We start from the raw sequence: 15,396 nt of genomic DNA on the forward strand, positions 1-15,396 counted from the left end.
GAAAAGACCATAGTGAATTCTTACTTTCTTATCATGTATTGTTAGAAGTTCCTTTATTTTTACTTATTTGTAATCAGAGAAAGAAAAAGAGAGAAAAAAAAAGGAGAAAAAGAAAATGGATGTGTTAGAACCTCTTTTTTTGCAAAGGAACTCCAGGTGCATATACCTCTTCATGCATCTGGCTTTGTGTAGATGCTAGGGAATCAAACCTGGGACAGCAGGCATTTTAAGCAAGCACCTTTAACCACTGAGCAACCTCTGTGACCCTAGAATATTCTTATACTGAATGTAATTTTTTCCTCTGTTTGTTGTGTGATACTGCTTATTCACATCAGTAGATATTTATTGGATTATGCATTGGTCTTAAACTTGTGTTCTCATGGATTTAATATCTGTGCTGATATACTTTGGTTCATGCAGCTGAGGGGATCAGACACTAATGAAGGTTCAGGAGTTATTCAGTAATGAGAGACAATAGATAGTCAATAGAAATGTGTGTCTTATTCCATATATAAGTGGGTGGCAGTGACTGTAAGAGGACAGAGGGAAGAGAAGGCATAATGGACTGGGCTGGTCAGGAAGAACTTGCAGGGGCCCGTGGAACTTGAGTTGGTCCTTGAAAACATAAAGTTCAGAAAAAGTAGAGGAACCTGACATTCAGGATTATACTGTGAAGGATGGGGCTGTGGCTGAGCTGGTAGAGTACTTGCCTAGTATGCATGAAGTCCTAGGTTTGATTCCTAGAATCCCATAAAATGGGGCATGGTGTTACACTCAGGAGGTAGAGGCAGGAGCCTCAGAAATTCAAAGTCATCCTCAGCTACATACTGAATTCCAGACCAGCCGGGGCTTGAGAGCCTATTTCAAATAAACAAAAGAGGGGTTGGAAAGATTGCTCAGTGGTTAAGGTCTTTACCTATAAACCCTAATAACCTGAGTTTGATTCCCCAGTACTCACATAAAGCCAGACAAAGTGGCACATGCATCTGGAGTTGTTTTGCAGCAGCTGGAGGCCCTGGCACACCCATTCTTTCTTTCTTTCCTCTCTGTCTCTCTCTGCTTGCAAATGAAATTTTTAAGAAAATGAAAAAGAGAGTGTGCGCAATGAGGAATAGGGGTGGCGTGTAGAACACTTGCACAGCATGCACGAGGCCCCTGGTACAATCCCTAGCAGCACAGGGTGGAAGAAACAGGAGTGGGGCGAGAGGTGGGAGTGCAGAAGACAAGCGCCTGGGGCAACTTGCTGTTGGAAATGGTGGGGAAAGATGATTAGAGCCTAATGGTGTAAGGCCTTGAATTTCCATTGTTTCTTTTTTCTTTTCTTTTTTTTTTTTTTTTTTGGTTTTTTTGAGGTAGGGTGTCAGGCTGATCTGGAATTCTGTTTTTGTTGTCTTTTGACATAGGGTCTCACTCTAGCCCAGACTGACCTGGAATTCACTATGGAGTCTCAGGGTGGCCTTGAACTCACAGCAATCCTCCTATCTCTGCCTCCTGAGTGCTAGGATTAAAGGCATGCGCCACCACGCCTGGCCTTGTTCTGCCATTTTTGACTTATTTATGTCTACCATTTCTTGTTAGTACATTGATACATTTTACTAAATAAAGCTAGTTTGTTAATATAGGCTTAAGCAAGGATATACTTTGGTATGTAAAGAAATGTGTGGCTTTTGTCTAGGAGGTGCCACATTTTCACATCCAGTGAAATACATCCATAGATTTGTGATTGGCCATTTCTTACCTGTTCTTCTAAACTTACCAGTCTTCTGTAACAGTAGGAACTGACTAAAGGGTAGAAGGGAAAAGACATCATGGAGTGAGGATGTGGTTGGTGACTGATTAGATATTAGGGGACAGACGTGTTGCTGTGGCTCCTGTGTCTGACAGAATTGATAATTTTGCTGTTGAACTGTTCCTGTACAAATCAGCTGTACTCTTCAAATAGAAAATAACTCAGTGGTTCTTTTGTTTAAATAACCCCACTGGTTCTTTTATTTTTTAGAATTCACATAGACTTTTTAATTGCCATCTTACCATTGTAAATCCCTTGCAAAACCTAAGTGAAGAGGATGCATCTTTTCAACCCACTTTTTCCTTATTCAGTGTGTAAATCCAAACTTGGGTGGATGTTCCTCAGGTTCTGTACAGCCCTGATCTTTTCCCTTGAATGTTTTATAAATGACGGTTGTTATTCTTTTTTTTTTTAAAAAAAATATTTATTTATGAGAGAGACAGAGCAAGAAAGAGAGAGAATGGACACACAAGAGCCTCTAGCCCCTGCAAACGAACTCCAGTTGCATGCGCCACTCTGTGCATCTGGCTTATGTGGGTACTGGGGAATCAAACCTAGGTCCTTTGGCTTTGTAAGCAGTGTCCTTAACCACTAAGCCATCTCTTTAGGCCTGAAGTGGGTTTCTTTTGATGAGGTCAACTTGGTTGTGTCCAGCCTTGTTATCTCTTATTATGGGCTCTATTTTTGTGTCCAGTTGATGTTCATTTTCTGTCCTAGCTCCTTTACTTGTATCACTTGGGTCACCTTGAATACTTTTTTGTTGTTGTTGTTTATTTATTTGAGAGTGACAGGCAGAGAGAGAAAGAGGGAGAGAGAGAGAGAGAAAGAATGGGTGCACCAGGGCTTCCAACCACTGCAAATGAACTCCAGATGCATGCACCCCCTTGTGCATCTAGCTAACGTGGGTCCTGGGGAATCGAGCCTCGAACCGGGGTCCTTAGGCTTCACAGGCAAGCGCTTAATTGCTAAGCCATCTCTCCAGCCCCTTGAATACTTTAACATCTTATGGAGTATGGTTCTTTGGTTCTTCTCCTTGTCCATAACGTCCTCCTCTTCTAACCTGAGTCTTCTCCTCTCCGTCTACCCATAATAAGTCAAGAAGTCTCATTAGGAAGGATGTCTGCGTTTCCTGTTTCACTTGGTGATTGCTAACTGGCTCTTGAGCTTTACTAGGAAAAAAAAGGGTGTTTTAGGTCCAAAACAAGTTGGACTTGGCATAGTGAGGGCAGTGGATAGCTCCAGTCCAATAGCAGCTGTTTTGCCAATAGGAAAGCCTACCTATAGAAAGCTCTGTGGTCAAATAAGGCAGGTTGAAAACATAGAATAAATTCAGATTACTAAAGTTTCAAACCTTCTTCCAATACTTACTGTCTGGTTACTATAGGGCAGGTTCTCAATCGCTCTGTGGCTCTATTTTTTCCTCATATAAAAAAGAGAGATAATATTAATACTCAGTTCAGTTATTTGTGACAATTAAGTGGTTCAATTCAGGAAAAGCGGAGGCACATCAAAGCAGTATAGCTAGAGAAGTCTTGTTTCTTGCATTTGACAGACTCATTGAATGCTCAGACAGCACAATATTGGCCACAGTTAATGGTGGGACCAGTGAATCTGCAAAGGGGAGACTTTAACATTGCATTTTACAGTTTTGAATGTCAGCCATGCAGGAAGCCAACCCCATGGGTTTGGAAACACAGAAATCAGCCACTGTGTGCTAGGGTCAGGGCTCCCCTTCAGGACTAGTAACTAGTGGCAACCCCATGGGTTTGGAAGCACAGAAGTCAGACACTGTGCCCTGGGGTGGGGGCTGTCCCTCAGGACTCATTCCCAGTGACAACTGATCAGGCAAGGTAGACCCAAGATGACAGGAAGGAAAGAAGCTGACCTTTGGGTTTTGTGGCATCTTCTGGCTTTCTAGAGCCTGCCTTGTCCCAAGCACAGGCAGACTAGAGCTAATTCCTTAAGAAGGAATGTTGCCTGGTGTATAAAATGTGCTCCAGGGGCTATATCTTGAATTTAATCTAATTACTACAGTGTGTCTTACCCGAAAATAATTGGCTAGTAATTTCAAAGGGTTAGGTCATAAAGAGGTGAAAAGGAATAGATTTTAGGCAAAGCAGCATCAGTTATTCTAAAGAAACATGAAGTAGATGGTGGAGACAAAGCTCCTTCCTTAGCAGCCACTGCTTTCTGTACTGCCGTCCCAGGTCTGCCCTGCCCAGAACAGTGATATCACTACGTCTCTGACCCCACTCCCAGAGTGGTTGACCTCTAGTCTTACTGCTAGTCCTAGGCCTACAAAGCATGTTCCTGCCTACTACAGACTGGCATCTAGACTTAATGCTCTTCCCTTCATACCACTGTCATTTTGTCCTTGTTCACTGAGGAAAGGTGCACCCATAGGCACCAAGAAATTCCACAAAGGCTACAGAGGACAGAGTCCTAACGTCACAGAATTAGAGTCCAAAAATAAATATCCTAAGGTCAGGAACATTAAGAGTCCAGTGAACATGTGGGTGTTAGATGTGTATAGTTGATTACATGTGCACACACACACACACACATTTACATCTAAAAATGAAGGCATATGGTAGAGTAAGGTGGGGCTATATAGAAAGAAAATTCAACCAGGACTTAAAAGGATCTTATCCCAATTTTATTCCTAATTTGCCACATAGGTTTGGAAAAACTGCTTACTGTTTATTGCCTTTAGTTTATAGACCTATTGAAACAGATTGAATTATCTCTACAATCCTCCCCAGCTCTAAAACTACCATTCCAAATTATGTGAACTGGTCCTGACTTATGATTGTATGGGAACTAATTACTATAGTCAGATTGATAATGAAAAACTATGTCATAGGTATGGTTGAAATTATTTAACACAGACATATGTTTCTATGTGACTTACAACTCTACTTCTGGATGTACTGCAGTGACAATGTTTAAAATAAAACATTTTTAAAGACATCTTTTGTGTTAGCTATAGAGTTCTGAAACTCAGCAAACTGCCAGAATCGAACTTCCCTTTGCCTCCCTGACTGTGTTCACATTTTCATCTGCTTGGCAAGGGCAGTGGTCAGCTGGGCTTTTGTTTCCATAGGTTCCACTCTCCAGTGACCCGATACCATTACTCGGCTTGTATTTTCTTGTTCTAAGTACGTTAGGAGAAGGTCTCAAGCAGAGATGTCCTTTAAGGCTAGAAAAACCACTGCAGTGTAGCTCCTTTATCCTGGGCTTTATGTCACGGTTTCAATTCCTTTTTCCTCCATCTTTCACCTAAAAAAAAAAAAAAAGACAAATTTGGGACTCATACTAAAATGACTGCTTTTTCAATTATGATGTTTTATAAAAGCTTGTAGAGATGGGAATATTCCCATGGGTTTACAATAAGTGAGGTCACCAGGACATGGTCTCTTGCTGAATTAATGATTCACCCTTCAACAAGATTAGTCAGTACAAAGAAATTGCTAAAATAGGTTACAGAAAGCTGATTTTATATGGGTATATAGTTTCCATTGGATAAATTATTCCATGTTGGCCTATGGCAGCCATTTAGAAACTCACTGTGCTTCATTAGCAGTCTACGTTTCTACTCCTAGCACTTCTATAAGGGAACTGTGAAAATGGAGTGTTTGATATTCTTTGTGGGCATTCTGTTAGTGTATTTTACCATTTTGCTTGGAAAATTGTAGTAATTCATTTTGAAAACAGCTAGGATTATCTTTTGTGTGTGTGTCTGTGTGTATGCACATATAGGCATGTGCATGTGGAGACCAGAGGATAACTTTAGGTATCACTCTCAGGAGCTGTCCACGTTGTTTGAGACAGAATCTTTCATTGGCCTGGAGCTTGCCAAGTAAGCTAGACTGTCTGGCCTCTAGACCCAGAGATTCATTGATCTCTGCTTTGAGTGCATGCCACCATATGTAGCTTGAGTTTTGGGGATCAAACTCATGTCTTTCCAGTTGCACGGCAAGCATTTTATTAACTGAGCTATCTCCTCTTCCCTATGGTTATCTTTATAGGGCATAAATCTTTCCATGCTACTCTGGTTTTTTTAAAAATATTTTTATTTATGTATTTGCAAGCACAGAAAGACAGAGGAGACAGATTGTGCATCTGGCTTTACATGAGTGCTGATGAATCAAACTTACATTGTTAAGGCTTTGCTCAAGTGCCTTAACTGCTGAGCTACCTAATTAAACCATGGGGTGGGAGAGACTAGAGGAATGGCTCAGCAGTTAAGATCTGCTTGCAAAGCCTGAAGGCCTGGGTTCAGTTCCTTAGTACTCACATAAAAGCCAGAATCACAGAGTGGCACATGCATCTGGAGTTCATTTGCACTGGCAGGAAACCCTGGCTCTTTCTCTGTCCTTGCAAATAAACAAATAAAAATATATTTTTAAAAAGTCATTCGGCATGGCAGCACATACCTTTAATCCCAGCACTCGGGAGGCAGAGGTAGGAGGATCGCACTCATGCGCATGTATACACACACACACACACACACACACACACACACACACACACAATTTAAAAAGTGAACCATGTATCTCCATTACTTGCGAAGTCAAGTGTATGAGTCATAAAGCATTCAAGTATCTTCCTAACTATATTGCACCCATGCCTTCCTCCATTCCAGCCTTTTTGTCATTTTTTGTTGTTATTTGTTTGTTTAAATGAAAGAGAGCAAGAGTGAGATTGAGAGAGACAGAGAGAGAATTGGCACGCCAAGGCCTCCAGCCACTGTAATAGAACAAAATTAAAAAAAGAAATTCCATGAAGATACATTCAACTAACTAAATCCATAATGCAGAAAATTCAACAGGACAGTGAACCAGTTTCCTTGATAAATACGTGAAGGGGCCTGGGGATTCCACTCAGTGATGAAACATTTGCTTGGTAAGCATGAAACCCTGGATTCAATCCCCAGCACCAACTAACTAAGGAAAGAATGAAATATCTCAGTAACTAATCCATGCATGAAAACAGGAAGAAGAGGGACTGTTACAGGGTTATAAACAAAACAGACATAGCCAAATCAACATAGACACCTACTTTGAACATACCATCTATAATAAATGCTCTGAGATAACCTAAGCAAAGACTGAGTCTTACTGAAGGCATTATTAACATGGGATGGGAAATCAAATCATATATATATTTTTGTTTTTCTTTCAAGGTAGGGTCTTTCTCTAGCCCAGGCTGACCTGGAATTAGTTTCAGGCTGGCCCCAAACTCACAGTGATCCTTCTACCTCAGCCTCCTGAGTGCTGAGATTAAAGGTGTGCATCACTATGCCCAGCTGTATACATTTTAAAGTTTTAAACTTTTTTTTTTTTGTTAGATTAGAACTATATCTTGGAGTTTTTTTTGTTTTGTTTTGTTTTGTTTTTTGAGGTAGGGTCTCACTAGCCCAGGCTAACCTGGGTCTCAGGGTGGCCTCAAACTCATGGTGTTCCTCCTACCTCTGCCTCCTGAGTGCTGGGATTAAAAGTGTATGCCACCATGCCTGGCTCTTAGAGTATTTTTTTTAAAATGGAACGTATCTGTGATTACTTTCAAACATTCCAGAAAAAAAAAGAACAGGAGTTGGAGATAGGTAGGAAAAACAAAATGAAAAAAAAAAAAATAGAAGAGACTTGGTGGTATTGAAGCTGAATTATAAGTACATGGTGTTGTCTTTACTCTTTTGCTAACTTTTGATTACATGTAAATTTTCTATATTGGAATGTTTAAGGACCAGCTCAGGAGTGTGGACTGTGTTGCATGGCTCTCTGGAATGTGTGAGGGGTTTGGAAAGGGCTGTGCCAGATCCAGAAAGCTAACAGGAGTGAGGGGGACTTGACCTTGATGAAGGTGGGACCCATGAGAATGAAGACTTTTTGAAGAACTGATAGAGGAAGCAATAGCAAACGAGGAACTCCAGTGGGTTGGCAGTGCGGAAGTGAATCAGGTATGTGGCAAGGCTCATTCCCTCTTCCCCTTGTGTCAGTGCAGTTATTGTCTGCAGCCCTGTAAGGAGCAGGAGGAGGAGGAGGAGGAGAAGGATCTTCACGGAGGAGGAGCCAGGTCTTCAAACTAGCCAAAGCAGTGCTAGCCAATGGGGCCTGGGGAGTTGGGGGTGGCTTGGTTGGTTGATGTTCTTTGTGTGGTGTGTCTGTGTCTGTGAGTATGCATGAGACCACAGGCCAGCATTGGGTGTTTCCTCAATCACCCACCTTATTTGTTGAGACCAGGTCTCTCACTGAGCTGGAGCTCACTGATTTGGCTATGCCAGCAAGCCCCAGGTAACCCCCTGTTTCTGCCTCCCCAGCACCAGGAGTACAGGAGTGTTACCCACCTGGCGTTATGTGGGTGTCGGGGATCCAGACTTAAGTGTCCATGGTTATGCAGCCAGCATTTCACCTACTGAGCCATCTCCCAGTCAGCCCCTGCTTGTTTCTTTTATTTTTATGTGTTTATTTGAGAGACAGAAAGAAGCAAAGAGAGAGAGAGACTGAGAGAGAAAGAATGGGCATGCTAGGGTATCCAGCCACTGCAAACGAACTCCAGATACATTGCACCACCTTGTACATCTGGCCTACGTGGGGAATTGAACCTGGATCCTTAGGCTTTGCAGGCAAGCATCTTAACTGCTCTCTAGCCCAGCTTCTTGTTTTAAAGGAGGAATTTCTGCCTCAGGGTTTTTAAAAATGAAATTCATAGCCATAGTGATTTATTTTGGTTGTGTTATTCCTTTTTTTTTAGTTTTGGGTAATGGTAAAACAAGTTATTAGTGATTGTATCTGAATCACATATATTTGTTAAGATTGTAATTATTCTCTTGTGAAATTGAGCACCTTGAAAGAATGCATGCAGATTAATTAAATGATATGGTCTGAAGGAAAACCTTAAACTCAGGCAAATTAATAAAAGTTTATATTTAAATATACAGCTTCTGGTTTATCAGTAGAAAAATGTTAAAAATGAACTTCAGATCCAATAGAATGGAGCAAATTTTAGAAATTAGAGATAAATAGTAGCTCTCCAGAATATCATTAAAGATTATTAATCCTTCATGAACAAAGTTTAAGAAATAAACATTTGAGCTGGAGAGATGGCTTAGCAGTTAAGGCGCTTGCCTAGGTTTAATTCCCCAGGACCCACATAAGCCAGATGCACATGGTGGCACTTGGGTCTGTAGTTTTTGTGCAGTGGCTGGAGGCCCTGGTGTGCCCATTCTCTATCTGCCTCTTTCTCTCTCTTTCTGCTTCTTTTTCTCTCTTTCTCTCAAATAAATAAATAAAAATAAATAAGTAAACATTCTCCCAACCTGAGAAAGGAACAAGCACCCCCGAGGGTAGTTTCTTGTTCGCCTTTTCTGTTTCCTTGATTTTGTTTTGTTGTTTGAGACAGGGTCTATACTGTAGCCCCAGCTGGCTTAGAACTCACTGTGTTCCCCGGGCTGGCCTCAAATTCACAGCAGTCCTGCCTCAACTTTGTGAGTGCTGGGGCCTAAGTCGGGGAGCAAGGATAAGAGACGTTGCTTATTGGGTGGGGCCCAGTGTGCTCTTTAGGGTTAGTACTGGAGATTTCCTAACAAGACTTTTCTTATCTTTTCCACCTGATCGGCCATCTACCACCTTGGTTGATGCATGGGAAAAGAAGGAGGGTTTGATCAGCTTTGCTGCTGGGCTGGGGCTCAGTTAAAGCTGAACTTCAAATTCCCGGTAGCTGTTGTAAAAAGCTCTCAAGGAAATAAGAAGAGGAGCTAGCACTTTCTACCTAAAAGCATGAAAGGTGGTTTCTTTTACTTAAGGACTCTTAGCAGAGCTCCTGGGTCACAGGAGGCATGAGAGTAGAGGGACACATGGCCTTAAGTCTTATTGTGGAGAAGGTTGAACTGTCTGTCATCAGTACCTGATGGAAATGAGAGGGGAAAGGCGGCCTCAGTGTCTCTAACAGCACTGCCTTCTTTTCTCATTGTCAGAGAGAAAGATGCCCTGAGAGTAGGCATCCATTATCTCTTTCTACAAAGGGATTAGTGCACGTTGCAAGAAATTAATGGCTTTTGAGTTACTACTAAAATACTAATGAATGTCAGGACCAGAGATGTAAAGCAAAATAACCCTTTCTGTGCCTATTTCTCCCAAGTTCTCTTGTGGCTTGCTATTTTAAGACAGGAGCTTACTTTTACTCTTTCTTTAGTCAAAAGCAGAGATGATTTCCTCTGCAAGAGCGCTCTTTTTCAGGGAATGACTCAGTTAATGACTGTCTGCAGTGTGTGTCGGCAGAGAGATTGAGAAACATCTCAGAAATTAGAATCTCGATCTGGGAGATGCACTTCCTCCTGCATGGATGTCTTTTCATGTTTGACAAACGTCTCAGAAGACCTTCATGGTGGCACACACCTTGAAGCTGAGCACTGGAGAGGCTAAGGCAGGAGAATTTCCTTTGAGGCCAGCCTGGGCTGCCTAATGAGACCCTATTTCAAAACATAAATGCCTTAGGAAGTTTCTAAAGTGACAGAGTCCCATTTTATTAAAGTATTACATGATATATAGTGCAAGTTATCTTGGGTTAGAGATAGCATGACTTGATATATCTGTGAGGGCAAAGTGAGAAAATAGGAAGGGAAGAGAATTATACCGACCAAGTGCTGGACATTGGGGCCTAGTGTGCATGCACTGTGTAGTGCAGACCGGCCTCAAACTCATGGTGGTCCTCTTCTGCTTCAACTTCCCAAGGTCTGGGGTTACAGGAATGCGCCTGTGCCTGACTAACAAATACTTACTATTCTTTTGGGCTTGAGCACCGATTTTGTGCCAGGCATTGTTCTGTATGTTGTGATATAAATATATAAAGAAAGCTTATTACTCAGTAGGGAAGACAGACTTTAAAACAAACTTTAAAATTATATTTGTTTGAAGACTTAAATAGCCTATTGTAATGAAGTTTGATGAGAGTCTGTGATAAAAGAATGACATAGGAGGGTAGCTTTCATTGACCCGGGGTCATATGGATGCGGGTGGGTGAGGGAGGGAAACAGTCCAGCACTGGGCACGTGTGTAGTCACTGGCTGAGGTAGTACTGCGGAGCACTGAAAGCCAAAGGCACAGCGTGGACACAGCCGGGCTCCCAGAGACCTGGATGTGAGCTAGTGGTGGCAGGAATTAGAGATGGTTTGCCAGCAGTGCTTCCTTTCACCCTCTCTCTTTTCCATTAATCCTTTCTGATTTCACCTGCCTAAGGAAAGTCCAGAGTGTGTGCAGGGAGTCAGCTTATGTAGCAGAAAGAGCATTGTCTCTTGTGCACTGAGCAAAATTTTAACTAGAAAACAAGGAGCCCTGGCAAAGTCTGCTAGATGCACAGAGTGTACCCAGTCTCAGCTTCCTGTTCTGGGTGTGTGTGGCATAGGTGGGTGGGTGTGGGTGTTTGTGAGGGCGCTTGTGCCACAGCTTGCTTGTGGAGGTCGGAGGACAACAGCAAGTATTGGGCCTTCCTTCCATCTTGATTCAGGCAGGGTTTCTGTGTTGTTTGCTGCTGTGGATGCCAGGCTCGCTGGCCCACAAGCTTCGGAAGTCTCTCCTTTCTCTGCCACCCGTGTTGCCATGGGCATGCTGGAATTACAGTTGCTTGCTGTTGTGTTTGACTTTTTACACGGATTTGGGAATCTGAACTCAGGCCCTCACGCTTGCACAGCCATCTTCCCAGACTGCGTTTCTGTTTTCTACTCAGACCTCTGTGTGCCACGTTGACATTGCACACTCCCTGCGTAGCCCTTGGCCTTGTTCAGCCCCCAAGCTCAGCTTCTTAGATGAGCAGCTTTCCTCCAGCAACCCCTTGCTACTGGAAAGGTGTTAACCCCTGATCTTCCTTCTCATGCCTAATGAATACTTTTCCTTTTCTTTCTAGAACACAAGCAGGCATTCCCAAACATTCTGAAGAAGGGTTACCTGGAGATTAGGAAGGACCATGATAGTTACTGGCAAAGCTGTTATGCCGAGCTCTCACCCTACAACTTACACTTCTACAGCCTCGACAGCAGCGGGAATCAAAGCCTGTACGCCACCTACCAGCTCTCACACTTCCAGAGCATATCCGTTTTGGGCAATCTGGAGGCCAGAATGGTAGATACTGTTCTCTATGACAATTCTCAGCTGCAGCTAAAGGCAGAGTCCCCGTGGGAGGCTTTGGACTGGGGACAGAAGCTCTGGGAAGTCGCTCATACAGCTATGCCCAGTTACATGGGGCGGAAGGATGAGCTGACAAACTCACCAGGGCTCAGTCATCATGTTGACTGTACACTGAACCAATGTTTACAGAAGAAATCCAGTGGGCTGATGCCACCCTCCTCTTTCTTGGATAGCCCCAAACAGTACCAAAACATCCTCAAATCAGGGACACTCTACAGACTGACTGTCCAAAACAACTGGAAGGCCTTCACGTTTGTTCTGAGCAAGGCCTACCTTATGGCTTTTCACCCTGGCAAGCTAGACGAAGATCCCCTGTTGAGCTACAATGTGGATGTGTGCCTGGCTGTCCAGATAGACAACCTGGATGACTGTGACTCTTGCTTTCAAGTCATTTTCCCTCAAGATGTCCTCCGCCTCCGAGCTGAGACCCGGCAGAGGGCTCAGGAATGGATGGAGGCTCTAAAGACAGCTGCTAACACAGCAAGGAGTTCGGAACAAAACCTGCAAGTCACACTAAGGAACAAACCCAAGGACCAGATGGGTGGGCATGAGCTCCGAAAGAACAAACGTCAGTCGGTGACCACCAGCTTTCTGAGCATTCTAACAACTTTGTCTTTGGAGCGAGGACTCACTGCCCAGAGTTTCAAATGTGCAGGTACGGAGCAGACTTTTACCCTACAGCTCATGGAGAAGTCCTGAATCCCATAGTTGAAACTCACTTTTATGACCTCCTCCTAAGATAGCCACAGATAGAAAGTGTCTTTGCTCACAAAAGGCTTCTCCACTCCAATAAGGTGTTTTATTTAAACAGAAAAATCTAAGTAGGGTATGGTGGTGTACACACATAATCCCAACACTTGGGAAGCTGAGGCACAAGCATTGCCATGAGTTTAAGGCCAGCCTGGGCTACATAGGGAGTACTCAGTCAATTACAGTGTGAGACCCTATCTCAAACAAAGGAAAACAACACAACACAAAACAAACCAAAAAATTAAGAGTCTGTCCTCATACCACGCCAGTGAATAAGTGGGAAACAAAGTGACCTGGTAAAAGTCTTTAACCACACTAGAACTTGGCTGAGTCAGCCATGATTGCTTTCTCACTCTTCTAAAATAAAGGTCACTGTGACTGTGGGTGTCACAATATATCTCATGAGAGGCACTCAAGTCCAAAACCAAGTACTGACACTTGTTAGGCAAGGCAAACGTCCCTGGCTGGTAACTGTCCTTGCTTGTGGCCTTGTCAAATCCAGTTAGGGAGGAATCTAGACAGCACTGGCCATTGCACAAGCAGTACAGGTCATTATTCAGAGACTCGAGTCGCTCTGACAAGCCTAGAGTTCTGCAGCTGCTGGGTTAGGTGAGGGGCAGAGTGGAGCTCACCCTGCTTCTGTTAACATCTTACAACTTTGGTACCCCATGCTCTGTGTGCTCTTGTTCTCCCTGCCTTCCTCCAAACTACGAAACAGAAAGGAAAAGAAAAAACTCCTTAAACAGGTCTGTATACATCTACTGTGAATTAAGGAAAAACCATCTCCTTTTCACTAAACCACAATTTACGGATATAAATTTACCATGAAGACGAATGTAATTGGAAACTTGATTGAGAAGGTTTTAAATCTTCAAGACTTAAGAGACCATCTTTCCTATTGAAAAATAATTTACTTACAGGTAGGATTAGGAGGTTATTTCATGCTTTTCTGAAACTTGGAGGATGGCATGGGAGTGATGAAAAACACTGAGCCAGTTGAGACATTGTGGTTGATCATGTGCCCATATGTGTGGCAGGCCAATCCTTGTGTGAGCCAGAGTCAGCATTTTTTGAAAATGGGTTTGGAATAAGGAAACACTAATTTAAGCACAGATATTGTTGTTTGTTTTTATTTTAGAAATTGTTGACATTTCAGTATCTCTTTGTATTGGTGAATTAATTATATTTCAAATCTCAGGCATTCAGCAACAGTTTGCTAACTGCTTGATTGGTGGACATAGTGGAAACACAATCATTTGTGGTGTTAGAATGCTGATAAGGTCAATAAACCTGTTGTGTTATGGAACATGGGAGAATAGCTCAATTGCATTCTCAAGGTAGTCACTGGAATATCTGAATGAAGAAATTTTATAGTAAAAACTAAGAAAAGAGCTCAGGTGATACACAGAGCTATCACCTAGTTCACCCTTCCCTAAGAAGTGTTGTTTCCTGATGGAGAGGGTATTGCCCATGTTCTGGAATACACTGAATCATTCTTTGCAATGAAGGCAAAGTGGGAACAAGCCCACTGCATCCCACAATTGAAGAACAGAAACCCGAAGAAGACAGGGAGGAGAAAAGGAAAAGAGGAGGAAGCTAAGTAGAAAAGAAGAAAAGTATTGCATAATGGGCAGGAATATAACTTTCTAGCAGCTACTTTAGGCTTCATGTGATAGGATGCCTCCTTTGCAGTCTAAATTTGGTGCTCACTAAATTTGGCTGCTTGGAGAACAGTCGCATAGGGAGGTACAAGGAACGAGAATAACAAGTCTAACATTCATTTGCTCTGTCCAACCTTTATGCTTTGGCTTGGAGCTCCAGAGGGGTGCTGGTAGGGTTCTAATTTGGAGTGGGGAGAATACGGTTTGTATTAATGTGACACATTCCAAACGCAAAACCAGCCCTGTTCCATTTAAATGCCCCTCTGCCACCAGAGGATGTCCTATTCAATTTCTTGTGCGGCTTAGAGGCTTGCTTTCCCTCCTAATACCACACGTGGAATGGGGCTTTCCTACCTGAGGCTGGAATGCTCTGTGTCCTGCAGGGGGCAGAGTCTCAAAAGAAAAAGGAAAACAACTTTTAAGCAAACTTCTGAATGTTTTTTAAATTTCTTGGGAAGCTGTTCGTTATAACAAGATTATTATAGCAGATGGAGCTTTAAAACTAGACTGTGTCTCATAAGCACAGTTAATGTAAACCAGCTGCTCTGACTTTGCACCTATGTCGTCTGACTGCATACTCATCAAAACAGACCTAGTGAGAAAGCTGGGTGATAGCATGTTTACCTTTCACAGTGCCAGAAAGTTAGGCTTTCTGAATTTTTTTTTTCTGAATTGTTTTACGGAGCAAATCCATTGAGCTTAATGGCTTTAGTGTGTCTCTTTGGACTGTAAGCTTTATGTCTACTTAGTTCCTCCCCTTTAAATATTTTGGGTGAATAAACTGAACAGTAGAAGATTGCACTTGAGTAGCTTTTTATTATGATATCATTTAGTTGCTATTCAGAGGAGCCAGAAAGGCTGGCTTATACATCTGTAAAATACTACAGTTAGTCTTATTTCACCAAATCTTTCTCCAAGTGAAACAGTTCTATACCCTTTAAATTTTAAAGAGTTCTGACAGAGAAAGTGGCACATGACCATCTCCAAATGCCCAAGGTGATGCTTTTGGAAATGC

At 42.6% G+C, this 15,396-nt stretch overlaps 1 protein-coding gene across 3 annotated transcripts in view; it reads left to right on the forward strand.

The window, feature by feature from the left end:
• The window catches only part of Plekhm3 (pleckstrin homology domain containing M3), a 174,632-nt gene that overhangs the window by 21,412 nt on the left and 137,824 nt on the right, over window positions 1–15,396 (forward strand). For all 3 annotated transcript variants that reach the window (XM_045147391.1, XM_045147393.1, XM_045147392.1), the window contains one exon: window positions 11,690–12,625. In XM_045147391.1, coding sequence (XP_045003326.1) covers window positions 11,690–12,625 — 936 coding nt within the window. The remainder of the gene's footprint in view (window positions 1–11,689; window positions 12,626–15,396) is intronic.

This window comes from Jaculus jaculus, chromosome 4 (genome assembly GCF_020740685.1).
Source record: "Jaculus jaculus isolate mJacJac1 chromosome 4, mJacJac1.mat.Y.cur, whole genome shotgun sequence".
NCBI lineage: Eukaryota > Metazoa > Chordata > Mammalia > Rodentia > Dipodidae > Jaculus > Jaculus jaculus.